Consider the following 26,015-nt stretch of genomic DNA (forward strand, 5'->3'; position numbering starts at 1 on the left):
ACTGCAAACATTGTGCAGTAAGCAAATGGAGACGACTTACTTTGTGAAGATAAACACCATGATCAGATAAAATAAGACTCATTGATGCCTCATGGTGGAAATCAGGTGATAGAACAACGTCCAAAATCCTAATATATGTAAAACAAATGACTACATGTAGAATAATAATAATTCACCCATTCTCACACACACACACACATTCACACACCGATGGCAGAGCTGCTATGCAGCTTACCTGACTCACCGGGGGGCGACTTGAGGTTCAGTATCTTGCCCAAGGACACTTTGGCATGTGACGTGGCAGCTGGGAATCGAACCAACTGACAACTGCTCTACCTATTGAGCCACAGCCACCTCCTATTACATAAACTGTAGGAAACATGAAGTTGGATAGAACATTGTCAGAAGTTGGGTCAGACCCTCTGTCTGTCTGATATTAGACATTAGAAGTATTGTATTGTTATGTCTTTATGAGCAGCAGTGTTAATAATACTGTGATTGTTGCATAAGTAGCAGCAGTGCCTCCAAAGAAGCATATAAACATGAATCATCTCAATTCAAAATGATTCAATAAAGACATGAATTTTAACAAAAGCAGCACCTTAATTGGACTTTAAAGGTCAGATGCTGTGTGTATTGTAGGGCCATGACTTTTAGTGAGAACCACACTTATTTATTATCATAAGATTTATTAGCATGATTTATTAACATCAGCCGTTTTTAATGAATAATAATAAATAAATAATAATTACTCGTGAATCCAGATTATATAAATTCTTAGAAATTCAATATTAGTTTTAATAACTGAAACAAATATGAATGATATAAATATATTGCAGCTCACCTGTACCTTCAGTATAAAACTGCACTGGTCTTCTGATACAGTTCAACATCAGCACGATCGACTGCAGCGTCCAGTTACCAACAGAATCCTAAAAGTATGAGTTGGTCTTGTAAAACACTTCCTATACTACTATCCTTGCTTATTTTTACCAATAAAAAGAAATGGGAATGACTCCACAAAAAAGAAGAAATTATCCTCTGGTAAAAGGAGAATTGATGGAGGAGCTGCTGTATTGGATCACATTAGATTGTACAGGTGGATATTTTAAAGGGAGTCAGTGAGTGGATGTGTTTAATACATACATATATATATATATATAAATAATTTGATCTGTCGTTAGCTAAAACTGATGTAATACTGGCCCACAGTAATGGATTAGCCTGAGCTGGTAGTGTGTGTCACTGTACTAACGGACTGTTGCGAGCCACGATGCCCCTGATATTAATGTTGTATCTTTTGGAGGTTATGTGTTTTCTTCTGGAATGGAACCGTTTGAACAGGTTGGACAGACACTGGAACTTTAAGTCAACATGTTGAATAATGAACTGATGTGAAGATCTACTAAAGGAACACTTTGAAAACATTTTTTTTCCATCATGTGGTTTATTGTGCAAGTTCACTGTACATAAAACATGGAGGTAATGCACGTGGTTGAAAAGAGACACACAGGTGCAACTGAAGTTAGAAGTACTGGATCCACAGCACTGCTTCTTTAGGCTCCATCACTTTAAATAAACCTTGTACATCTTCTTGACTTTAGCCACTTGATCCTCATCAGGTGTTATTGCACCATACCATTTATACCAAGTATCACCAGAAGTTAAACATGGGGGAGATGGAGTGAATCCCACAGCATCATGGGAATTGGAGTAGTCCTCTCCTGAAAACTCCACATAAGGAATCTGGAAGGGCAGAAATCCTGAAAGACGACACAGGATGTTAAGAAGATACCTTCAAAAAATTTAAGAAGTCACAAAACCTGAGTCATAGTAGACTCGTTCTAGATGAGCAAGATTCCCAGTGATCAGCGTGTATTACATGACCCCGACTTGCTCTGATGTCATGAATACGTAAGCAACGACAGTCTCTTGAGACCCAAGTGGCTGCAGATTTTGAAGCCAGGCAATGTAGTTGCTCTCCACCACCTGAAAGACCTCAGGGCATGATGGGAAATGCCTGGATCAAAAATCTGATGATCAGGTGTTGGATCAGCAACCGGACGTTTCCTCTTTTATTTACTTATATTTATATTTCATTATTCCGTTTTCACTGTGACGATCGATTCTTTTACAGAATAAATTCTGCTATTTATCAGAGAAGTTTAGTCTCAAACCAGATGATTAAGTGAACAATGTCTTTCAGATTACTAAAATAACATCTGCACATATGTTTCATCCATGACAGTCTCAATAGCTGACAGATCAATAATCAAAACGTATGCCTTGGGTTTCTATTGACCGATTATTCTGCATTTGTACAAATATGATGACTGACAATGTGCTGCCAATTGTCTGATTAGACAAGATAAAAATTTCAAAGACATGACCAAAAATGTATTTGTCTGATTGGACCCTTATAAGACATCATACCATCATACATTCTGATTAACACAGCTTTATAAAAAGTCCCAACGCTTCATCCACCATCAATAACAGAATGTGAAACCCCCACAAAGAATTAGCTTTAAAAAACATAAAAGTCTGTACCATGATCTCGTGCTGTGTTGATCACCTCGGTCAGCTTCTTCTGCTGTTTCATGCACACTCCTGGAGACAGTAGAACAAGGGTCACCTGGTGATCAGCTCAAAGCCCTTTAATGCATCTTATGACTTTTATCACTCTGCGACTTACCAGTTCGAGTGGGATCATACACCATTCCAGTTTGGGGACTGATGAACTGCTGCAACAATTTCACATTCTATAACAGAAAACACATGCTTAGCATCTAAAGGAAGGCACATGGCTACATACAGTGGCTTCAGAAAGTATTAAGTATTCACCATTTGCCAACTTCATTATTAAGTTGAAGATTTGAAATTGATAAACTGCTAATTTTGAAAAAATCCTGAAGGCTTGAACCCTGCTGTGAAGGAACCTAGTGGCTCTGTTAAACTGTTAGGGGAGGGTCCATGTGCCTGTAGAAGGAAGAGTCACTGCAACATTGTTCTAAGTGATCTATCCTATGATAAAACACTTAGGGATTAAGCATTTAGGGAAGAAATGTTACAAGAAGTATTCAATATGATATTTGAAGCCATCTGCAAACAGTGACTCTGTCCTTCTTTTACACTGTATCAAGGCCACATTTTAGGATCTTTATCAAAAGGATGGTAAAAGTTTTACTTTATTTTATCACTTGAAATTTGCCTGGTTAATGAAGTCAGTGACATCACAAGCATTTAGGAAAGCATCATCTAATAAGGTTACGTATGTTTGAGTGAAGATTCGACAAGATTCCACCCTGATTAAGTATGAAACCTTCACCACAGCCTTTATTTGAGCTGCTGATTGTAATAACTGAGTACTACTGTGTATTGTAAGTCAACAGTATATGCGTTGTGACACTTGTAGTGACTGAGGAGTGAACTCACCTGAGGATGGATGATGATGTTTGGATCTCGACAAATTGGACAGGGGTTTGCACACTTCTTGTCTCCTCTCTGTAGAAACAGACAGTGTTAAGGTAATGTTTGGAACTAATGTGAGCTAAAACCAGTGGATACAAACAGAATCTCACTATGCAGGTCTTGCGTGTCTTTTGTGGGGGAATGCCTCCTTTATGGTTCCGCCTGTAGCCGGTCCACACTGGGTCAGATCCATACTTCTCAGTGTATTCTGTGAGGGGAAATTACTGTTACGTTGTAAAACCTAATGCATGTGCTAAATATTAGACTTTTAAAATGCATGTACCTTCACTCTCCAGATAATCCCAAGGTCTTTCTTTGTAACGGGAGAGAGCCTCGGCCGCCTGAGCAGCATCCTCATTCTGGAGTGATGCTGTTTTGCAGAGAGAGCGACTCCGGGGTAACGTTACAAATGGAGAGAGAGCTGGACATGTTCTCACTTGCAGTCTCTGCAGACCCGACTAAAAGCACAAAAAAGATCACCTAAGTACACAATACTCCAAACACCACGTCCTCTATGGTACATCAGCGTCACACTTTTTCACTTTAATACTGGAGTTACGCTTCATGTCTCACGCCATAAACGGATGAAGCACATGGAAAACGTTACGTTTGTGGTTACTTTACAATCGCCACTTTAGTCATATATGAGTTAACTTGTAAAAACGAAATACGAGTGATTCCCATGCATGACATTTAGCAGCTAGCTTAACCGCTACCCTAACCTAACATTACCCTTCTGTTTGGCGTCGTAAGAAACGTTCCGCCGATATGAATATGCCATAATATAATGTCATATTAAGGGTGTACTAATGTTGATAATTTAATAACAAAAATATACGCGCACACACACAACTTTGTATTTTGTCGTCCTCGACAACATATCACTGCTTTTGTTTGGCTATCAAGCTACATGCACAGCAGAGGAGAACCTAGAATAGTCATTTTGTTCTTCTAACTCCAACATTCAAATACGTCAGTGCAGCGGATACGGTTAATCGGATGAGTTAAATTAATATAATACCCGATACTGTCGTAATGGAAGTAAAATTGAAGGCGATACACTGCACAAAACCTTCGCGATGCCTTGGATGGAGGCAGCCATTTTTCTGACGCAGTGGGGTTGTAGGTGAAAGGTGAAAGATCAAGTAACGTTATAGGTAAATCAAGAGCCTTTTCTTTTTATTTTTTTTTTAGCAATAGAGAATTAACATTGTGTATGAAACAGAACGCTTTCATGTTATTTCTGTATGTTGGTTTAATTTATTGTTAAATGCAGCATAGTTATTCAGTAGGTCATGTGACACCACAGCCAGGACAGATAAACTAGTCGCCATTTTGAAGAAAAGTTATGAACTAAAATTATATATTAAAACATTGCTAAGATCCAACTACATTAACAAAAGGCGTTGGTGTCCCTTGCTGCGTCATTTCTAATTTAAAAATCTAACATTTTAATGATGAATCTAACGAGTAAAGAACCAGAACGGTAGACGACATGTGAGATACGCCATTGTGTCATTGACCGTGCAGATAAGGTCAGTTGGCCGCCATTTTGTTTCTACCAAAAGTGACAAAAAACGCTGCCACTGACGTAAAAATCGTCACGGAGTATAAAAGCAGAGTCCCTCCTCCTGGAGCTCATTCCTGGATTAGTCAAAGGTAAGTGAAGTCAGAGAGAAACAACTCTTATTTTCCACAATTTGTCTGTGTTTAACGTGAAGTTCCTATTGAATGAATTCAAAAAGCCAACAACAAACTTGGAAGTAGACGAAGAACGACGAAGTTTGTGAGAACGCCGGACTTAAATGTGTGTTTTTTCTGTGTTTTGCAGGTATGAGGTATTTGCTTTGCCGAAGACTAAACCGTCGAGGACTTTGAACAACTCTGCTCAAATTCATATTTTTTTCTTCAAGTAATGGACATTTGATTACTATTTTTTGCCTCCACTTTGTTCCTGAAGGAAAGGCTAGCCTTTAGCTATCACAGCCCCACCCATAAGAAGTCTTTCAGTTGATATTAAAACCATGAAGGTTAACGACATAAAGTTTATGAAATAAGAGCTATAAGTGCCTGAAAAGCACATTACAATATACCCGAGACGCTGAGGATCTGTAGTATCAATAGTAAGTTGATTTTCGAAGTTCAATTGAATCGATCACACGACATAGCCGTAGATAATAGGCTAGCTAGCGCTAGCTGGCTAGCAGCACTCGTGAGTTGGCTTGGTTTTTGGCATTAGAGACAAAGTTATAGTATGAGCTCACACAGGAAAGTGGACGGAGGCACACGGCTCCGTTTCTTTATGTGTGAGACTGAATGGGCGAACTGTACAAATAAAACATCAGGAAATTCGCAAAAATAACCATAAGCAATCTATTCATAAAGATTGCCGTAGGCATAGGAAACTGTAGACCACGAAGTCGGACTTTTCGCCTGCCAAATACTTTGTAGGGGCTGCTCCACGGAACGAAACCCACCGCAATCTACACATAAAGATTGCATTAGTTTGAGGATTGTGGACATTTTATGTGTGGTGAAATGTTTAATTATAGCACAGGGAATTCCCGAAATCCCGCACCATGCACTCGGCAATCTGTGGATAAAGATTGCAGGATGACTCGAGCGAGATGGTTTTTCGCAGCGCAGACATGGCGGACTGCTTGTGGTTTGCTTTTCGGACAGCTCCGGGGAGCAGCCATGTTGTCGGAGCGACGTTTGGACTGGGTCTTTGTCTGTCTGGTGGTTCACACCAGTGAAAAGTGTCCAGAGCCTTGTGTGACTGATCTGCCATAAGCGAGGCGGCTGCTCGGCGCCTGCCTTGTGTTTCCGTCCCAGCAGCACGGTTCTTCCACTCAGAGCCATTGTTGTTTGTGTAGCGGTCGGTGCCGTCGTCGAAGTGGTTAACGAGGGAGGGCTCTGATCAGCAGTCAGCCTCCTGTCCCTCCCCCGTGTCGAGCAGCTTAGCGTCAGCAGCAGCAGGAGCCGAGGCCTGGTGCCTGGTGCCTGGTGCCAGCCCGTTCAATCTGCGGGAAGGGCTCTTACATAAACGAGGCTGTTGTACACACTTACTCGATTCTTAAGCCTTTTGAACGACTACAGCATATTATACCTTATTATACCTTAGAGCCACATGCTTGTTGTAGAAAGCTTGGTCACTGACTACGACCATAGGTTGTTTTGCCTGGTGTTCCTGGATATGTAGGAACACCACAGTATGACTGCTCCATTAATCTTGTTGATCTGTCCCACTGAACCAGGATCAAAGGTCATGTTCTCCACTAATGTTGTGTATATGTGTAACAACTGTGACATTTACAGGAGTTGGGTTATTTGCAGTGTTGTGGAGGTCTGAGACTATTTAAAACTTCTACTACAACAGTTACCACGGGTAAGACCTAACTGATTCCTCACATCATGACATTTCCAGTGAATTGATTTCAACCAGAGTTGCAGGTTCTTTACGTGATTTGGCACCAAAGGGGGAAAAGAGTCATTATACAATGCATATACGTGATAAAATAAGTGCATGCTCACAGAGCTCAAGAAGTTGGGCAATAAATCACTCTTAGGCATTCATAAGACCTTTTGTCGTGATAATTTTAAAAACCATAAAAGCAAAAACGTTCATAAAGACTATCTGGCTTAGTGAAGGCTGTTTTGTTCAGCTTACTTTGAATGGTTTAAAGATAATAAGTACATTTGAATGGATTTATAAACCACCCATCACCCTTCTTTTTGTTACATGCAGATCAATGTGTGACAGTTTACACCATTGTCATGTACCGTTGCACTAACAACTGTCTTCCTATGTAATGCACTTCTACTGTGTGTAACTACATGAACAATGTTGTGTGTAAACATACACTAACCTGCAGGTGGCAGTAAGTGACCTGTCTGCAGTCCAATAGAATGAAACCCGGGTCTGATATTCACATTTCCAGTGATACAGAATGACGTAAGACTAACCAATGCTACACTTTTTCAAGTAATTCATACTCCATAGAGTTACCAATCATGATTTAATTTGATGATGCATATTATCGGAATTTGTGCCATTCACCTTTTCACCAATGTTAATTAGTGAAAGGAGTTAATTTTCATTATTGTGTCATCTGTTCCCGTTCTCCTTGTTTCAGTTGCAATTATCCACACATATGAATGACTGTGACAGGTATGTGTTATTAAAAAGCTGATGAAGCAGTATCATTAACGTTTGTTGTAAAAAAAAAAAAAAAAAGACCCTTCTTTTGGTAACTTTTATTCTTATAAGAAAACCAACCTCGCTTTATGTTTTACTTGATAAATACAGATATACACACATTAATTAATAATGATACATTAATACATCTTCAGTCTAAATGGCAATACCCAAGTCAAGAGTTCTTGTTTTAGTCGGTTCTTTTTTTAACATGAGCAGGGAAATGGTTAAATAAAGTAAAAAAGTTAGTGATTAGTAATAGTGATTCTGTAAAATGTTACAGACATTTGATCAACATGCAGTTTTCTTGTCTGCCTTGCTGCTTCCTCTTTAATTCTAGACTCACCTGGAATAAACCGTGTTCTCTCACACACACAAATGAACATCATATCAGACTAAATGTCCTGGCCTGCAAAGTAAAAGCCCCAAAGGATTAACTTGCCGTGTCCAGAGCATGGCCCAGCTGAACTGGTGTCAAGTTGGGCCTCATGAAACATTCAACAAACATCTGAAGTATGAGGCAACACTCTGAAGCCAGTGGGCTCTGTGCACGCTTGACTGCCAGACTTTACGACTGCCTGATTGGTAGACAATGCTGCCTGTACTTCTAGTGATGTTGTATGTGACCATGTAAATAAGATCATCAGTCTAGGTAGCTTTTGAAATTTCCTGACAGATTTACTGGCCAGTGGGTCAGAGTGGTCTGTTCCTGAGTCACTACTTTGTTGGTTGCTTTGGAAGTAATTGTGTTTGGCAGCTTGTTGGTTATGCTGCAGCTCAGAATCTGATGACTTCTGTTCTTCTGGTTTAGGTGTTGTGTATGATTTGTTGTGTTTGGACTTTGATGGAATGATGAAACAAAATTCAGCTGGTGTTTGGTGATGAGGTGAATCTCAAGCTGTGACTTTGTTGTCCACGTCCACTTGAGGAAGATTAAGCTGGATAACGTTTTATAGCATGGAGCTCCCCCTACTATTTGTCAGGCAAACAGTCCTCACAAAATTCCTCTTAAAAATTGTTTGCCAAGGTCAATGAAAACTGAAAATGTGGTATGTCTGTGTCCTGTTGGTGTGTCCAATAACTGTTTGATGTGTGTGGTATGGCAGGTATGGCAGGGGGACCAGTGGACCCCAGAGAGATTTTGAAGGGCGTGGAGGCTCTGCTGGGGAAGGATGGAGAGCTTCGCAGCTTGGAGGGAGTCCCAAAGGTGTTTAGGTAAGCAGCTGAAATGAGACTGGATGCTTTTCTGTGTCGTCATGGGTAAAACTTTAGTTTAATTGATTTAATTTAGCTGATATGTTGACCCTTCTGCTTTCTTTGACTGCAGCCTGATGAAAGCTTCTACCAAGATGGTCAGTAGATGTATGTACCTGAACATCTTGCTGCAGACCAAATCCCATGATGTCCTTAACCGGTAAGGCTTGATTCAGCTTTGTATGCGATGTATGAAACATTCAATTTCAGTTCCACTGAACTTAAACCTATTATACCAACACACTGTGCTTGTTTGCATGTAATTCTTACAATTATACCTGCCCTGTTTGAAGATCTTTGAAGTGATTAAACGTACAAGTAGGTCCGGGTCCATGCCACATTTATATAGATTTCTTGAGTTATTAATAGTAATTAGTAATAATAGTAATTATTTACAGTACACTTTAATGCATTCAGTTCTGTGTGTTAATTTTAAGTACACAAGTTAAAAGTCAAACCTTGCGTCTGGACTGGCCTAAGTATCTTCTGGCTTTAACTTTGCCGCAGGGATCAATAAAGTTGCAAAAACTACAGTACATAGTGTGATTTATTTTCTGGTTTGTCTGTGTTCTCTGTGGCGTATGCATGTCAACTTCACATGTATTTAAAAAGTGCCATATTGAATTCATAATAATAAAACATGTTAGCATGCATTCAGAGACCGCAACAGCCCTTCACTGCAGTCCTTCTTCATTCTAAACCACTGTTGCCTCTTTCATCCAGGTTTATCAGAGTTGGCGGCTACAGGCTGCTCAACTCCTGGCTCACCTACTCCAAAACCACCAACAACACACCTCTACTACAGCTCATCCTGCTCACTCTCCAGAAGCTGCCTCTCAAAGTGGATCACCTCAAACAGGTACTGTTGAATTGCTTAACACGTTTTCAGGTTTCCACTACACTGTATGGGCAACTGTCAACTAAACCTGCTTTAATATTCTCTCAGAACAACACAGCCAAGCTGGTGAAGCAGCTCAGCAAGAGCGCAGAGACTGAAGGTCAGTTTGTTTGCACATGAAAAACCTGTGACTGTGATGTGCACAGTAGTGTGTATGCCACTAATATGCTTTTACCTTGTAGAGCTAAGGAAGCTGGCATCCGTGCTCGTAGACGGCTGGATGGCTACGATCCGCTCCCAGAGTGTCTCAAGCAGCAGTAGCAACTCTCCTGCTGGTACACACTCATCATTTTGAAATACTTCTCATTTTACAGCCCCCATTTCTGCAGCTGTTAGTAACTCTATACTTCGCTTATAGATAAGAAAAAGAAGAAAGAGGAGAGCAAGGTGCCAGTGCGGGAAGTGAAGGAAAAGAGTGGAGATGAGGAGAAGAAGAAGGAGAAACCTAAAGCACACGCGCCTAGCCATGCCAAGATTCGCTCCATAGGTAACACCAAGCAGCCATGTGTTTCACAGTATTGTTGGGTTTGGAAAAGTTCTATATAAAATAATCACTTTGTGTTGTGTCCTGTAGGACTGGAGATGGACACTCCCAACCCTGCCCCCCCTAAGAAGGCACCCACTGCCCCACAGCTGGGTGACAAGTACAACATTAAGCCTCCGGTCCTCAAAAGACCCAGGTGCGGTTTCCTCTTTATGTCTGGGAACACAGCACCTTCATGTGGTGCAGTTGTGAAGCTGAGTCATTGCTGCCCTCACATGGTCGATGATGGTGTTTACAACTGTCCTTTTATGTTTGTTTTCTCCTCAACAGCTCTGGTCCATCAGATGCGCCACCTCTGGAGAAAAAATATAAACCCCTCAACACCCCTTCGAACTCTGCCAAAGAGATCAAAGTCAAGATCATTCCAGCTCAGCGTAAGTCCCAAACACATGCCACAAATACAGAAGTGTATTTAACACAGATGGTAGTGATGTGGTGTTCACTGTTTTCTCATGTTTTAACTGCAGCAATGGAGGGTATGGGGTTCCTGGATGCTCTGAACTCTGCCCCGGTACCTGGGATCAAGATTAAGAAGAAGAAGCCCAATGCTAGTACTACAGCTAATTCCAAGGCTGTCTCTCCCACGTCTAACAAGGTACTGACTGGCTTTATTCTGTTTGCCCTAATATGAAATAAATAAAAAGTTTTTTCTTTTTAAGTCAAGAAATCACAGTTGATTATGGAACTAAAATCTAAAACTGACATTTTTGTCCTCAGGCAAGTCCCTTTGACAGCAAACCATCTGCGTATTCAACTAAACCATCATCTCCAGATACTGCTGCCTCCACCACTTCTGCTGATGAGAACCAGGAGCCAGAGCAGCCCGGCACCCCTGTTCCCTCCGAGGACCCTGAAACTTCTGACAACGGTAAAATCTTTAGAGCCCCTTGCCTACATGGTTGTTGACTAGTTTAATGAGATGCTTTACATCACACTACGTGTAGGTATTTTTCCAGTTTGTATGAGTTAAGTATGAGAGTTCAACATGTCCTGACACATTTCTCTTTCATTGTGTGATGGTGTTTGTAGGTGAGAAGCCAAATGCTTTGGCAGAACCACGTGGAGAAGAAGAAAGGTTGACTAAGAAGGGCAAGAAGAAGAAGACAGTTCACTGGGCGGAGGAGGAGCAGCTTAAACACTACTTCTACTTTGATCTTGATGAGACAGAGAGAGGTAGGACATATGTTTCTGAGCTGAGGTGTCTTAAGAGTCCAAGTGGGCTGTTTGTTGTGAGACTATTTGACAGTAGGAATTATTGATAATATTGTCACACTTTATTCACAGTCAATGTCAATAAGATCAAGGACTTTGGTGAGGCTGCCAAACGAGAGCTGATGATGGACAGGCAGACATTTGAGATGGCTCGTCGCCTCTCTCATGACACAATGGAAGAGAGAGTTCCCTGGACACCCCCAAGGCCCCTTACGTTGGCCGGGAGCTTGGTCATCCCTGGGGCCAACAGCACGGAGAAACTCACCCAGAGAGACCGTGAGATGGGCATCCTGCAGGAGATCTTCCTCAACAAAGAGAGGTAGGACCTTAGTCATTAGTTTTTATTTCTGAATCTAAAACAGTTACAAAGTTTTGATAAGAAGAGTTTATGAATGAATTAAATAATAATAAATGTATTTTCCAACCTTTTTTCACTAGTGTGCCTGACAGTCCACATGAACCAGACCCAGAGCCTTATGAACCCATGCCCCCCCGACTTATTCCTTTGGATGAGGTTTGTACACCAAAATAAACCACATTCAGTCTCCTGTGGTTATCTCTTGTTAAACTTACTCTGTACACTGTAATTCTGCCCTGCTAAGCCGTCAGTCTCGTGTTTCCAGCAGGACTCCTCAATGCTGGACGATAGCTACGTTGAGCCCATGGACACCACATCACAGCAGGGCTCCACCATGGCCCAGAACGAGGGCTCCAAGCTGCCTCCAGTCCTGGCCAACCTCATGGGGAACCTCAGCAACAGCTCCCGCAGCCCGCAGGCTACCAACACCGTCAACAACCCCGCAGCTCCAACTGTCAATGTACAAGAACTGCTCTCTTCCATCATGGTAAATACAAAACAGTATGGTGAGCAGGAGAAGCTTGATGTTTGTTCAGTGTGTTTGTGTTTCAGTGTGTGTATGATGCTATCCTGCTTTTCTTCTTTCGACAAAGAAAGCAGTTGGTCAAACTGCGTATGTGTGCTTGTTGTGTGTAGCTAATACCAGCTATCTGTCAACAGGGTGCTACTGGTAACCAGTCTACAGAAGACTTGATCAAGCAGCCCGACTTCTCCGACAAGATTAAACAGCTACTGGGCTCCCTTCAGCAGAATCAAAACCAGAACCAGAATCAGGGTGGACCACCACCAGGTAAACCTGATCTCTCCTGTTGTAGTTGTAGCATCACCTGCTCTGCTCCTGCTGTTGCTCTTTGTTTTCAACCGGCTGTTCTTTCCATGTAGTCAACCCAGGTTTACTAGGCCACGGCCCAGGGATGAACAACATTAACAACATGCACATGCAGATGCCAATGAACGGAGGCTACCCACCCAACAACCCGCCCGGTGGTCCGCACTTCAACCACCCTCCGCCCCCTCACAACCACGGACCACCCTTCAATGCAGGTGGAGGCCCGCGCATGATGGGGCCACCCCCGGGCCAGGGCCGGGGTGACAATGGCAACTACTGGGGAGACGACTCCATGAGGGGAGGTCCCCACAGAGGGGGTCATTTTCACCGTGGAGGCCGCGGCAGAGGAGGAGGAGGAGGAGAGCTGGGCTTCAGGGGTCGAGGACGAGGAGGACCCAGGGGAGGACACAGCATGAATGGTACATGCTCCTTCTTTTGTACATCTAAATTTGATAAACTTGAATTCATTGATGTGTTCAGAGTTGAGGTAAATAAAGCTAACGCTGCTGTTTTCTCCTCTAAGACATGTCCAAGAGGCCTGTGTGTCGTCACTTCATGATGAAGGGAAGCTGCAGATACGAGGGCAACTGTGCTTTCTACCACCCCGGAGTAAACGGGCCACCGTTGCCCCCCAACCATCCTGCTAACAACCAACACAACCAGCACCCACAGCATGGACACTAGGTGCCGCCGCCGGTGGGCCTCTGGGAGAGCCATTCTGTGCGATCAAACCACTGCAGGGTTCTGAGCCCGATGTTTATGACACAAACACAAAAAGAGGAGGTTCTGTCTGTGATGTCATGTTGCAGGTAACTGTCCTGAAGCAGTGAGACGTGTCTCACCTGAGAGAGAAAAAGAACAAGCGAGGCAGGAGAGCTTGACTGAGGGACTTGAAGGCTGCGAGATGATCACTAAGTGGACTGTGTGTTTTTACTGTGATCATTTTTAACTGTGTGATTGAAAGAAGCTGCTACACTTGACCACTACGTCTGAGTCACTGCAGCTAGCCGCCAACCCGCTCCGTCACTTTCCATGCCGCTAACATGGTCGACCAAACAGAAGTGTCCGACTCATCGTGAAGATTTCCACACAACTGAGTTTCCTTCCTACTGTGGTTGTTGTACTGTATATTGTGATATTCCATGTTTGATTTTGTGACTTCATCAGTCAGCTTTGTACAGAAGAGTCAGAAATGTTTTCCCCTATTTACATGATGATGATTTAGGAAGCACTTTATAAAGGCCAACCCATGATTTAAAAAGGACGGCATTGTATTTAACCTGCTTTATTTTGGCCAATTCTAAAAGAGAAATTAGAAATGAATTCTGCTGAGCTGACGACGAAGGCCTCGCTTATTTCTTTTCTTAAAAACGCTGATATCAAATATGAAGAGATTGTAAAGAAGCGACAGCAGCATGTGTTGTCATATTAGCTTCCCCACTGGTGCTGCGGCTCGGCAGCTCGCAGGTCGGTTTGACACAAGCGTGTGGTAAGACAATCATGAGCATCGCGCGTGCTGTCAGACCAGCAGCTTCTCCCTGACCTCAGAGCTGCCGTCTACGTCTTCTGTACTCCACCTTCATATTTCCAGTGTTAACGAGTCAGATGTATGATGGAGCGCTCTGTGGCTCAGCTACATTGAGTGTTTTCTGTGAAAACAATGAGCTTTGCGTCTCTTGTGGGACTGTACGAATGTAATGTTTTTTGTTGCTCCCTCCATGTTTTGTTTTGTTTTTTGTTTTTTTTGATACAGTTGTGAGAATTTCTGCCCTTTTTAATATGGGTTCAGATTTTTTGTCAGTATGAAACATTTGTATTCATGTTTGAATACAGAGTCATACACGGTCATATTAGCAGTTGAATTCTTTTCTACAAAGTGTATTAAATAAATGTCCAAATAGAAAAGCTGCTGTTGTTTCTGTCCAACAAGTCCCAAAGTCCAACAAGCAGTTTGGATCAACTACACCATAACTCCAGAGACCTGGACACAGTGCAAACACCTGAATAACAACAAGAAGAGATTACTTATGATATTTGTCCAGTTTGATAAAACAAACCAAGATTTCATCCTGTAGTCTTCCCAATTTTAACATGAATATAATGAAATATATTTCAAGGCTTTATGGTATGAATTCAGTACCCCATTAGCAAGCAAGGAGGAGAAATATTATATACTGTAGATAGAGAATGTTAGACTTACAAAACTCTTATTATATCTTGATAAAGAAATGCCATGACGTTTTTAATAAAGTTTAATATTTGAAAGGTTTCCATATGATAACAATACACTACTGTGAGAAAAAAGATCTGTAGAAACAAAACTAACCACATTTACCTAATGAAGTGACATTATCATAACTTAATAACTGTAAACTGAAACAGTAATACTGTAATAACCCAGTTTATTTCCTAATCATTTTTTGATGGTGCAGCTGGGAATGAGCTAATTTGAACTCCTTATACACCGTGTTATAATCAGAGGTTTCCTGGTCTAACCATCTAACCTTCCTTCAGCACCAACCCAACAGCAGGGATGAATAAAATCTGGTGATTACACTGTTTTGTGTTGTTAATCTGATTCAGAGATCCAACTGCATTTATTAAATATGTGTAATGCAGTAAAAATACTAGCTGTTTGACTCTGACATGTAGTGAAGTTGAAGAATGAGGTGGCAGAAAATGGAAACCACCATGTAAGGGGACAGTATATGCATTTCTTTGACATCTGCAACGTCCCTCTCTCCTCATGTGAGTTTCTGTTTCTCTACTGTTTAACTGTCCAATAAAAACGTAAGACTCACTGAACTAAAGAAGGTGTGTCAGTGTGGGTTTGGGAAGGTGGAGTTCAGTCGTTTCTGAGCAACTCACTTGATGTTTGATTATAAAATCAAATTGCTATATGGTTATTTACATTTTTCATACACGTTTGCATGGACATTGATATACAGTAAAATGACTTCATCTGTGCTCACAACTGTGATCACTCCGACTCTAATACTTATTCGTTTCTTTAGTTTGTGCACATAGAAACACATTTGTTGCCTCATCATTGCAGAGGAACGATGCAGTGAGTAGGAGTGTGTGTGCGTGTGTGCAGTGAAAGACTGTTGAGCTCAAACAACATGTGTGTTAGTATTGGTGCTCATGAGCTGATGCATTGTGCTTCACTTTGAACCTGGTATTTGCATCCTATTCAAGCAGGACGACCAATAGTGTGTGTGTGCGTGTGTGTGTGTGTGTGTGTGTGTGTGTGTGTGTGTGCGTGTGTGTGTGTGTGTGCGTGTGTGTGTGTGGGTGTGTGTGTTTGCATGGCTTATTGTGAGGACCAGCGTGAATTTTAAACCATCAGAGGGAGGACATTTTTACAAAGTGAGGACATTTTAGCCGGTCCTCACAAAATAAGTAGAGTGTTTAAAGGGGACTAGGTTTTAGGGTTGTAATTAGGTTTAAGGTTACGTTAGGGTAAAGTTCACAGTGTGGCAGTTAGTTGTGATGGTTAGAGTTAGAGTAAGGCAGTACATGTGATCAATTAAAAATTAAAAGTAGAGTAGACTAACATGGCATACGTGACAGCAGGGGGCTAGGGAATGCATTATGTCAATAAGTGTCTTCATAAGGACTGCCATACAAGTGTGTGTGTGTGTGTGTGTGTGTGTCAGATCCGTGTTATCAGGGCAGGGCTGAGTTCAGCAATTACAAGGAGCGGCCTTTAACCCTGCCCTTTAGTTCAAATATTGACCATGGAGCTGTGACAACACACAGTGACGGAGACAAGGAGACATGGAGTGAAAGGCGACACACACAGCACAGGGATTAAGGACACCTCAGCACTAACGTGCCTTCACATCCTGGTTACAAGCCAACATCAACACACACTCTAAAAACCCTACAGAGTGCAACTGCAGAAAAGTGGGACTCAGTGACAGTCCACACATGTTCAGTGGGACTCAAAGACAGTCCACACATGTTCAGTGGGACTCAAAGACAGTCCACACATGTTCAGTGGGACCCAAAGACAGTCCACACATGTTCAGTGGGACCCAAAGACAGTCCACACATGTTCAGTGGGACTCAAAGACAGTCCACACATGTTCAGTGGGACCCAAAGACAGTCCACGCATGTTCAGTGGGACTCAGTGACAGTCCACGCATGTTCAGTGGGACCCAAAGACAGTCCACACATGTTCAGTGGGACTCAAAGACAGTCCACACATGTTCAGTGGGACCCAAAGACAGTCCACGCATGTTCAGTGGGACCCAAAGACAGTCCACGCATGTTCAGTGGGACTCAAAGACAGTCCACACATGTTCAGTGGGACCCAAAGACAGTCCACGCATGTTCAGTGGGACTCAAAGACAGTCCACGCATGTTCAGTGGGACCCAAAGACAGTCCACACATGTTCAGTGGGACCCAAAGACAGTCCACGCATGTTCAGTGGGACTCAAAGACAGTCCACGCATGTTCAGTGGGACCCAAAGACAGTCCACGCATGTTCAGTGGGACCCAAAGACAGTCCACGCATGTTCAGTGGGACCCAAAGACAGTCCACGCATGTTCAGTGGGACCCAAAGACAGTCCACACATGTTCAGTGGGACCCAAAGACAGTCCACGCATGTTCAGTGGGACCCAAAGACAGTCCACGCATGTTCAGTGGGACCCAAAGACAGTCCACGCATGTTCAGTGGGACCCAAAGACAGTCCACGCATGTTCAGTGGGACCCAAAGACAGTCCACGCATGTTCAGTGGGACCCAAAGACAGTCCACGCATGTTCAGTGGGACTCAAAGACAGTCCACGCATGTTCAGTGGGACCCAAAGACAGTCCACGCATGTTCAGTGGGACCCAAAGACAGTCCACACATGTTCAGTGGGACCCAAAGACAGTCCACGCATGTTCAGTGGGACTCAAAGACAGTCCACGCATGTTCAGTGGGACCCAAAGACAGTCCACACATGTTCAGTGGGACCCAAAGACAGTCCATGCATGTTCAGTGGGACTCAAAGACAGTCCACACATGTTCAGTGGGACTCAAAGACAGTCCACGCATGTTCAGTGGGACCCAAAGACAGTCCACGCATGTTCAGTGGGACCCAAAGACAGTCCACGCATGTTCAGTGGGACCCAAAGACAGTCCACACATGTTCAGTGGGACTCAAAGACAGTCCACACATGTTCAGTGGGACTCAAAGACAGTCCACACATATACAAGTCCATGTTTCAAATGAAAACAAGATTCTACACTCACTTTATTCGGTACACGTGTACAATGGAATGCACACTACAGCAGCTCTGTCATGAATTATTCAGTTTATGTTGAAACTGTCACAAAGGTGATAATATGTATTTATTACTGAGGCCACAGTGAGTGGTGGAGTTGTACAGGTGTACATTATAATAAGAGGTTTGATTAACCCCTCATTTACAGTTCAACCCAAAAGAATTAGCTCCCTTCATCAAGTCAATTAAATCCTTTAACATTTCTATGAAAACGAGCATAAACCAGTGGTTTAATTGATCTGAAAAGAACAAAGACAGAATCTTTATTTAAATCTGAAAAGAGAAAGAATAACGGGAAGCTCTTCTTGAGGGAGAAGGTTGAGCGGACATTTCCGAGTGTTTCACAAAACAAACCTGGCACAGTCAAAAGTGCAAGATTTCAGAAACGTTAGAGAGAAAAATAGAGATGACAACAATAATTCCCAGATCTCAGGTACATGAGATCATAAAGAAAGAACATGATGTTGACATTTTGAAGGATAATGTAAAGAAATCTGCTGCCAGTCCAGCTTTAGGTCACCACTCGGGCTTCCAGCAGGACAATGGCCTGCACCAGTTGGTAGGAAACTGGTTGAAGTGGCCTCTCAGAGACCAGATCTCAATCTAGGCCAGGACCTCAAGGTTCCATGGTGTCCATGCTTTGTCCATTTGGAAGTAATAAAAGCATTTCCACTTTTGGTTTAGTTTATCTCATGGAAAAGTGAAGGGTTTAGTTGGATTTAATGAAGGGGGCTAATCATTTTGGGTTTACCTGTATGTGAGTAGGGTGTTTGCCTGCAGGGAGGGGCTCCATCACTGGACCCTCTGACAGGAAGGAGCAGCAGTGAAACTGAAGAGAGCTCATCTGGTTCCTCAGATCTTCGTGAAGTTTTCTTGCTATATTCTGTTTCAAAGCACACACAGCATCACAGCCTGGCGTGACGACTGCTCACTTCACAGCACAGAGTCATTAATAAACCGTCATGTCTATAATCACGGTTACAAATGCTGTTCTTGTTTTGTCATTTTATGTACGGTGGCCTGTAGCATCACCAAAGACACACAGTTTATCCCTCCTCCCATCCAGGAACTGATACAGTCATTAATGAACAGGATGCTCCCTGCTGAACTCCAACCTCCAACTGTGAATCACAGCTCAACATCACTAATGGATATTCATCGAAGTATTAAAGCCCACTACACACACAGTATCTATTATTTTTAGAAATGTTGTGCAATAACAATAAAATAGATTCTAATTTACTTTGAATGTGGTTGGACTGTTGTTCTTGAAACATTTCGTACTCAGTGATGCAGCACCTTCACATTTCACATCGTGACCCACAAGTGAGGAACACCAACACCAGGAGAAGCGCTGTGGATCAGGAGGTAGCGGGACATTCAGCCATTCAACAATCTTACCTCGAGCTCCACTTAGTATCTTTTCAACAGAGTCACAAACTTGTATTAAAATAGTTTTGAGATCAAGTTCTCGAGCTAATTTAAGTGAAATCGTGAGGCCTGATGTCATCACTGTGACATCATCACTAGCACGTGCCCTAATTTTTTGAAAACGATTTACACGGAACATATTGTGGTATTAAAATAGTTCATTAAAAACAGTGTCACAAAGCTTAGTTTTCTCTGACAACTCATATATTATTTCTTTCATTTCAGTGTTCAGTGATGACAACAATTACCTTCCTGACTCATCAAATCATCCATTGTTCATGAACATGGCTTTAACATGGCTTAGAGGAGAATTCTTATCAGGTGTCTGAGCACCAGCAACATGAAGCACAAACATTTCTACAGTTCCAGTTAAATATTCCAATTTGGCTGAAAAGGACCAGCGCTAATTAATGAATTAATCAATGTGTTTTCCATCTTTCATGAGTCAGTTCTTGCTCCTTCTTCCTTTTTCCCTCCTCGTGAAGAAATGTAGAACAATAAAGTGTTTAAATGGTGTTCTGTACAGGCTATGTGATGCAAAAAAGAAGGCACACATGCAAAGCAATGTGTTGACAGCCGAAAGAGGAAGTGCAGCGTGTACAGGTTGGGTGTGGGTCTAATGGGAAGGTTAGAAGACGTTCCAGTATGCAGGGAGCGCTGCAGGCAGATCGGTTGTCCGGGAGGCCCCCGGCCGGGCTGAGGCTGAACAAAGGGGCCATTGATCGCTCCCTGCTGCTGGACACAGGATACTTTTCAGAGATGCCACAAGATAAAGCTCAGGCTGAGTACACACAACACATTTGGACCAACTGAATTCAGTCATTCATTTGGAGATTATGACAAACCCTAGGAGCTTTAATGTGTAGTAGACTTAAAACATGGGTTCTAATTAAGAGGTTCTATGACTTCATCACTGTCAATCATTAATCACAGTTCTCCCCGGTGCTGTGTGCATCTGCTCCTGTAGTTATGAAACCTGGATGTCAAATATCAGTCATTGTTCTTCTCCATGGCTCAATTATTGTGTTGACTTTGTAGGAAAGACTCGTTCAGTTGTGGCTCTGTACCAATCACGTAAGGCCCCATCATCATCATCATCATCATCATCATCATCATCCTCACTATGCTGACCTGTCCTTGGATCCAAGCCAAACATCCCAACTGGCACATGGACTGGAGCCGGGAAAACGCACTGTCTATTATCTATCTATACAATACATAATAATTATAAATCTGCATAAAGCAGTTATTATCCTGTGGTTGGACATATTAATTACAAATATACGAAGTCCCTTAATACATCTGGATAATTTAAGAGTGGCTGCTCACAGGCTAACATGCAGAAATATATATATTATGACACGCTACTGTCTTCAGACACGTTTACTGGGGTTTAAATCTGAACCAGTAAAAAATAAAAGGCTTTCTAAAATGTAGAGTTTGACTTCGTGAACTTAAAGCAGGATGTCGGTGACAGAACATACGGAAACCCTAAATGAATCATTTTCCTAAACGAGTTTGGTTCGCGGACTCGTTCAGTAAGTCACCGTCGCATTCCGGCAGGATGGGGGAGGGGAAGAGGGCGGACCCGCAGGGGGGGACAGGTGCTTAAAAACGGGACAGGTGACAGTGGAGGTACAGCAGATCCTGGAGCTGCGGTCCGCCTACAGTCTCACCTGACAGGTAAGTTAGGCTACACGGACTGTCCTCACGGGCCACCGTACCTTTCACTTCACTCTAAAACTTGACTTAAAGTTGACTTAGCTGACTTCTGCTCAGTGTTAACATATTAATAGTATATCATTCTAATGTATGGCAGTGAGTCATATATTATTTATTTCAGATTTATTCTTTTCAGGCTGATCTCTCAGACCTCTCAGTTTGGTATGTGAGAAACATCAGTTCAGACCGGCTTTCCTGTTGTAACGCTTTGTAAAAAGTTAGAAGTAGATCATGAAACCTCAGATGGCTCCTCTGTACAATAAGAGAGTGCGATCCTCACAGGAACCTGTGTTTCATCTTATGTCCATGTGCCGCTCCACGTGTTTGCTGCCTGTTTTTGTAAGAACCACTAGAGGACACAGGTTTACTGACGAATGTGACTTTCCTGACGTGTTCCCCCTGCTTTCTTCTGTTCCTCCTGTTTTAGCAAACCTTAAAGATGATCAAAGCGCTCCTCTCAGCTCTCTTGGTCCTGGTGGCTGTGACCTCCACCTTTGGGAAATACATCCCAAAGTCTGGAAAGAGGATCCCCCAGACTCTGTCCAGAGGTCTGTGTGAACTATCTGAGTGACTGACACTAAAGTAGAGTAGAATGAAGCAAAGAGTTGTTGTTGACCTTTAATGGTGCCCCTGTGTGACCAGGTTGGGGTGATCAGCTGATCTGGGGACAGACGTACGAAGAGGCTCTCTACTGGTCCAGGTCAAGGTAAGAACTCATTGTGACTCACATCAACAGCTTTTCATTGAAGTAGACACACGTGAACGTGAGTGATTTGTGCTTTAGGAACAAGCCTCTGATGGTCATCTTCCACCTTGAGGACTGCCCACACAGCCAGGGTGAGTCTAAGAAAAGAAAAGAAACTAGCTGCTGTTGTGCTGTTGAATTAAGAGCCAAACCTGTTTGAGGAGGAAACAGTCGTGTTTGCTCACGTGTGACGTCATATCACACCCTGCTCTGCACCAGGCTCATGTGCTAATAAACTCTGTGCTGAGCAGAAGTATTAAAAAACGCTTTCGTCCTGCAGCACTGAGGAAGGTTTTCTCTGAAGACAACGAGATCCAGAAGATTCTGGACGAGGACTTCATTGTTCTTAACCTGGTGGTATGTCACTCTGAATCTGTCTTCCAGTTTCAGCATAATTCAGATACTTCTTTAGGACTTAAGTATCTAAACCTGACACATTCATTCTTACTTTTTATTTAACAGACAATTTAAGCAACTGAAATCTGACTGGACAGGATATGTCTGATGATGATGACGTTTTCTTTCTTTCTCATGCACAGTATGAAACCACAGACAAACATCTCTCTCCTGATGGACAGTACGTCCCCAGAATCATTTTTGTTGGTAAGAAATATAGCATGCGACATGACTCTTTGTGTAAACCTGTGAGTAATTGGTACTATGCCAACACCACTACTACTACTGTCCCATTACAGTACTAGTACTACAATACAAAATACTGCATTACAAGTAAAAGACCAGTTTTAAAGAAAGAAATATTATTTGATTAAAGAATCAAAACAAAAAGTACTAATAATGTAGAAAAGGCCCATGTATTACTTTCACTATCAGTATCATATCATTAGCATTATTAGCATTGTGTTGTAATTGGATGCTGTGGAGAGTATTTGACCAATACATTTACAATATTTTACTGTATAGTGGAGTACTTTAATCTCGAAGAATTCATGACTTGTAAAGAATTGAATTGAAACAACCTACACAGCCTGATGACATCATCTGAACTGAAAATGATGTCATCTAGAGGAGTTTTCCAGCTATCAGCAAACAGATAATTAAAAAGTGTTGTGAAAGTTACTTTTGGAATGTAATAGATTACAGATTACTATTTATAAATAAATTATAATATTATGTTATATATAATAAATTATAAAATGTGATAAGTAATTTTAATTACTTAATAAAAGCATATAACTTATTACATTTGATGACTTCTCCAACAAACATTTTAAACTGAACAGACAATAGAGACTGTTAAACTCTGAGTGCTATCTGTGCAGATGGAGGTGGTGCATCCAAAACAGCAATTAGCACTAATTTTGCATTTTGCCAAATGAAGGAATGTTTTCAACAGTGGAGAAAGCTCTGAAAATAACTAAAAGATACAAAACTAAAGAATTAGTGTTATAATTATAATTAGCTTTTTACATAAAAGTACATATTTGCACATTACCCCTTTCAAATCACCACCACTCATTAGTAACTGTAATTTAATTACATTTTTTTGCAAGGCTTTAATTTAATGCAGCTAGTTACTTCCCAACACTGTATTGTAATCTAGAGAAGGAAGAGGGAAGTGTACTAGTATTCATATACTTGTACTCACCAATCTAGTAGCATAGAGATCAACTTGAAAATCTATGAGGTCCCTTTAAATGTAGCACTTGTTTATCAGAAGGCAGTAGCCTTGTAAAACGTGTGTTATTACTATTAAGACTGATTTATTACTTCATTCAAAATTAAAATGGCTCCTGAATTTAATCTGTTATTCACCCAGTACCAATAATTTTTCCCCAGACCCCTCAATGACAGTGAGAGCCGACATCACCGGTCGCTATGCCAACCGCATGTATGCCTACGAACCAGCTGACATCAAACTCTGTATGTGCCGCAGCAAAACACACTCAAACATAAACACACAAACCTGCTATTACACACTCTCATTAAATGTCTCTTTCCTCTTCCTCAGTGCTGAGCAACATGCAGAAAGCTAAGAAGCTCCTGAAGTCCGAGCTGTGAACGCGTGGATGAGACACATCAACTTAACCTGATCCAGGGTTTATTGTCACCACAGATGCTGATATCATGCTGTCACCACAGTTTACAGTTGGGAAACTAAGCACTGAAAAGTCCCATCCTGATTCTTACCTTTGTTATTATCGCTGTACATGCAGAATGACCTTTAAATAAATGTGCAACTGTTCATACATGATGGAGAGTCGGCCTTTTTGTTTGCCAGCAGGCTGCAGAGAAACATGAAGTCAATGTCACTGCTGCAACTACAATTGCTGCGAGCACTATACAAAGTTTTAACATACTTGGAACTGGGGGAACAGATTCACGTGTGTTAAACCCCCTATCAGAAATGCATGCGTGCCTTTGTGTGATTGGCCAGAATAGCAGCTTGCTGGATGACTTCAAACAGCAGAAAGAGTTGGATCAGATCCAACTTCTTTTTCAACTCAGACTGCATTCTGCAACCAGTTTGTCAAGCTACCAAAACAAAAGCACGGTCTTAACTGTTAACTATAATCACAGCATCAGTATTTCTCTAAAATCTGAAAAGAGATTAATGAGGTGCTGGTAAAAGATAATAAGTGTAACAGAGTTCTGCTTCATACAATGAAGTACGAGGGAACATTGATTTCCAATGCAAAGAAAGAAAACAAAGCTCTGCTGGTTACCTCCCCAGTGTTAATAGTGAGACCGGCTGTTGAATTTGAGTACAGAGCTACAATTGTGCATTTGTGAAGGAGGTTCTTCAGAATTACAGCAGGAGAAACCAGCTTGAAGCCTAGTTGGAGAGAAACAATAGACTAGAATGAAGTTCACCTGTGACTGAGAACTGTCTCTGATTGGTTAGAAATAAAAGATTCAGGAGCGCTCTGTGCGCTGCTGCTCAAGGCCATGTGGTGGCAGTCAGACAAGCTGTATAGCAGCTGGATGGTGTAGTAATGCTGCTTTTGTAGCTTGGAGCTCACTGTAAGAGGCTTTGGATAAAAACACCTGCCAAATGATTAAACGTAAAGAGTTCGACATTATCATCTTTGAATGTCTCAGCAAGCACATTGGAGCACTGGACAGAACCATGCGGCTAAGAAGTACATGGTGTTTTCTTGCTATTACAATTACATTAACAAAGTGTGAGCTATCATAAGTCCAGGACGTGTGGTCCAGTGCGAAGTGGTTTGCAAACGACAAATGGCAGAAAGCAACCTGACAGACCTTACTCAGGGTACAAAGGTTTCCAGTGCACAGTTTTCTCAAATCCAATGCACTCAGGGACATTTCTTCTTAATCTGTTATATGATCAGTTTAGTTCATGACAGTCACAGCTGATTAAATCTGATAATCATCAGGTTCATATGGATCAACATATCTGTTGTTGTTATGCTGTGAACATTTTGAGGAATGACTTGCTGAGGAATTACATTGTGTGATCGGTAGTGTGTGTGTTTCACATTCTGCACGGGTGTGTCCACCATGCCAGCGTTGAAAGCATTTTCCTGTTTCCATGCTACTGAGTCTCAACTGAGACTATTGTCCTGTATAATAAGCTCCACAATGCAGGGAGAGTGTGCCAACATCCTACGACATGCAATATGATCTCATAGAAGTAAATAAACCGCAGGAACCTAAAGCGTACAAGAACCTTTTTAATACAACATACTAGAACTTGTATGTTTTTCTAATAAAGCAGACCTGATGTGATTAAGACACGGGTTCATGGAAGAGAGTTTTCTGAAAATATACCAGTTTTTCCTCATAGTTGTCTTCAGGAAGTGCTACTCTAGCTTATGTGTGGTGTCTTCTCAGTGGAGGAAAATCTGAGAGTGTCCCCCCATGGCCAAGAAGTCTTCTCAAGGGAAGAGATGACAGAGGAAAAGGGTACATTTGCATTAGTCATTAGTGATCAAAGAGATGCCCAAAAGCCCCTAAACCTCTGCCTGAGAACGGTAAAAAGGTTTTTGAAATGATCTCCTCATGAAAGTCCTCTGAAATCTGGGAGAGAAGCCCTAGAGTGACCCTGGTAACATCACTGTGTAAAGTTCAGTCATGCTTGAACCAATGG

The 26,015-nt window shown here is 42.0% G+C and overlaps 3 protein-coding genes across 5 annotated transcripts; 2 read left to right on the plus strand and 1 right to left on the minus strand.

Moving 5' to 3' along the window:
• Positions 1 to 1,427: 1,427 nt before the first annotated feature.
• Positions 1,428 to 4,591, minus strand: mrps18b (mitochondrial ribosomal protein S18B). Its single transcript, XM_026346808.1, has 7 exons — positions 4,493 to 4,591; positions 3,755 to 3,929; positions 3,582 to 3,679; positions 3,436 to 3,504; positions 2,696 to 2,762; positions 2,551 to 2,610; positions 1,428 to 1,763 (listed from the first exon to the last, which is right to left on the minus strand). Exons 1-7 carry the CDS (start codon positions 4,571 to 4,573, stop codon positions 1,567 to 1,569), a joined length of 747 nt encoding a protein of 248 aa, XP_026202593.1. The 5' UTR covers positions 4,574 to 4,591; the 3' UTR covers positions 1,428 to 1,566.
• Positions 4,592 to 5,282: 691 nt separating this feature from the next.
• ppp1r10 (protein phosphatase 1, regulatory subunit 10) lies at positions 5,283 to 14,646 on the plus strand. 3 transcript variants are annotated; one of them, XM_026348388.1, is made up of 18 exons: positions 5,283 to 5,594; positions 8,776 to 8,884; positions 8,997 to 9,083; positions 9,647 to 9,782; positions 9,870 to 9,921; positions 10,004 to 10,096; positions 10,180 to 10,308; positions 10,396 to 10,501; positions 10,636 to 10,739; positions 10,833 to 10,960; positions 11,083 to 11,233; positions 11,395 to 11,538; positions 11,650 to 11,896; positions 12,016 to 12,091; positions 12,201 to 12,422; positions 12,596 to 12,725; positions 12,818 to 13,183; positions 13,288 to 14,646. In XM_026348388.1, exons 2-18 carry the CDS (start codon positions 8,778 to 8,780, stop codon positions 13,446 to 13,448), a joined length of 2,439 nt encoding a protein of 812 aa, XP_026204173.1. In that variant the 5' UTR covers positions 5,283 to 5,594; positions 8,776 to 8,777; the 3' UTR covers positions 13,449 to 14,646. The 3 variants fall into 3 exon arrangements, with proteins under 3 accessions (XP_026204173.1, XP_026204175.1, XP_026204174.1); XM_026348390.1 differs by having other exon boundaries at positions 12,204 to 12,422; XM_026348389.1 differs by having other exon boundaries at positions 5,284 to 5,383.
• A 6,445-nt stretch (positions 14,647 to 21,091) lies between these two features.
• agr2 (anterior gradient 2) lies at positions 21,092 to 24,155 on the plus strand. Its single transcript, XM_026346839.1, has 8 exons — positions 21,092 to 21,159; positions 21,626 to 21,746; positions 21,841 to 21,904; positions 21,983 to 22,035; positions 22,224 to 22,300; positions 22,483 to 22,546; positions 23,741 to 23,824; positions 23,913 to 24,155. Exons 2-8 carry the CDS (start codon positions 21,638 to 21,640, stop codon positions 23,960 to 23,962), a joined length of 501 nt encoding a protein of 166 aa, XP_026202624.1. The 5' UTR covers positions 21,092 to 21,159; positions 21,626 to 21,637; the 3' UTR covers positions 23,963 to 24,155.
• Positions 24,156 to 26,015: the final 1,860 nt, after the last annotated feature.

The sequence above is a fragment of the Anabas testudineus genome, chromosome 11 (genome assembly GCF_900324465.2).
Source record: "Anabas testudineus chromosome 11, fAnaTes1.2, whole genome shotgun sequence".
NCBI classification, from domain to species: Eukaryota; Metazoa; Chordata; class Actinopteri; order Anabantiformes; family Anabantidae; genus Anabas; species Anabas testudineus.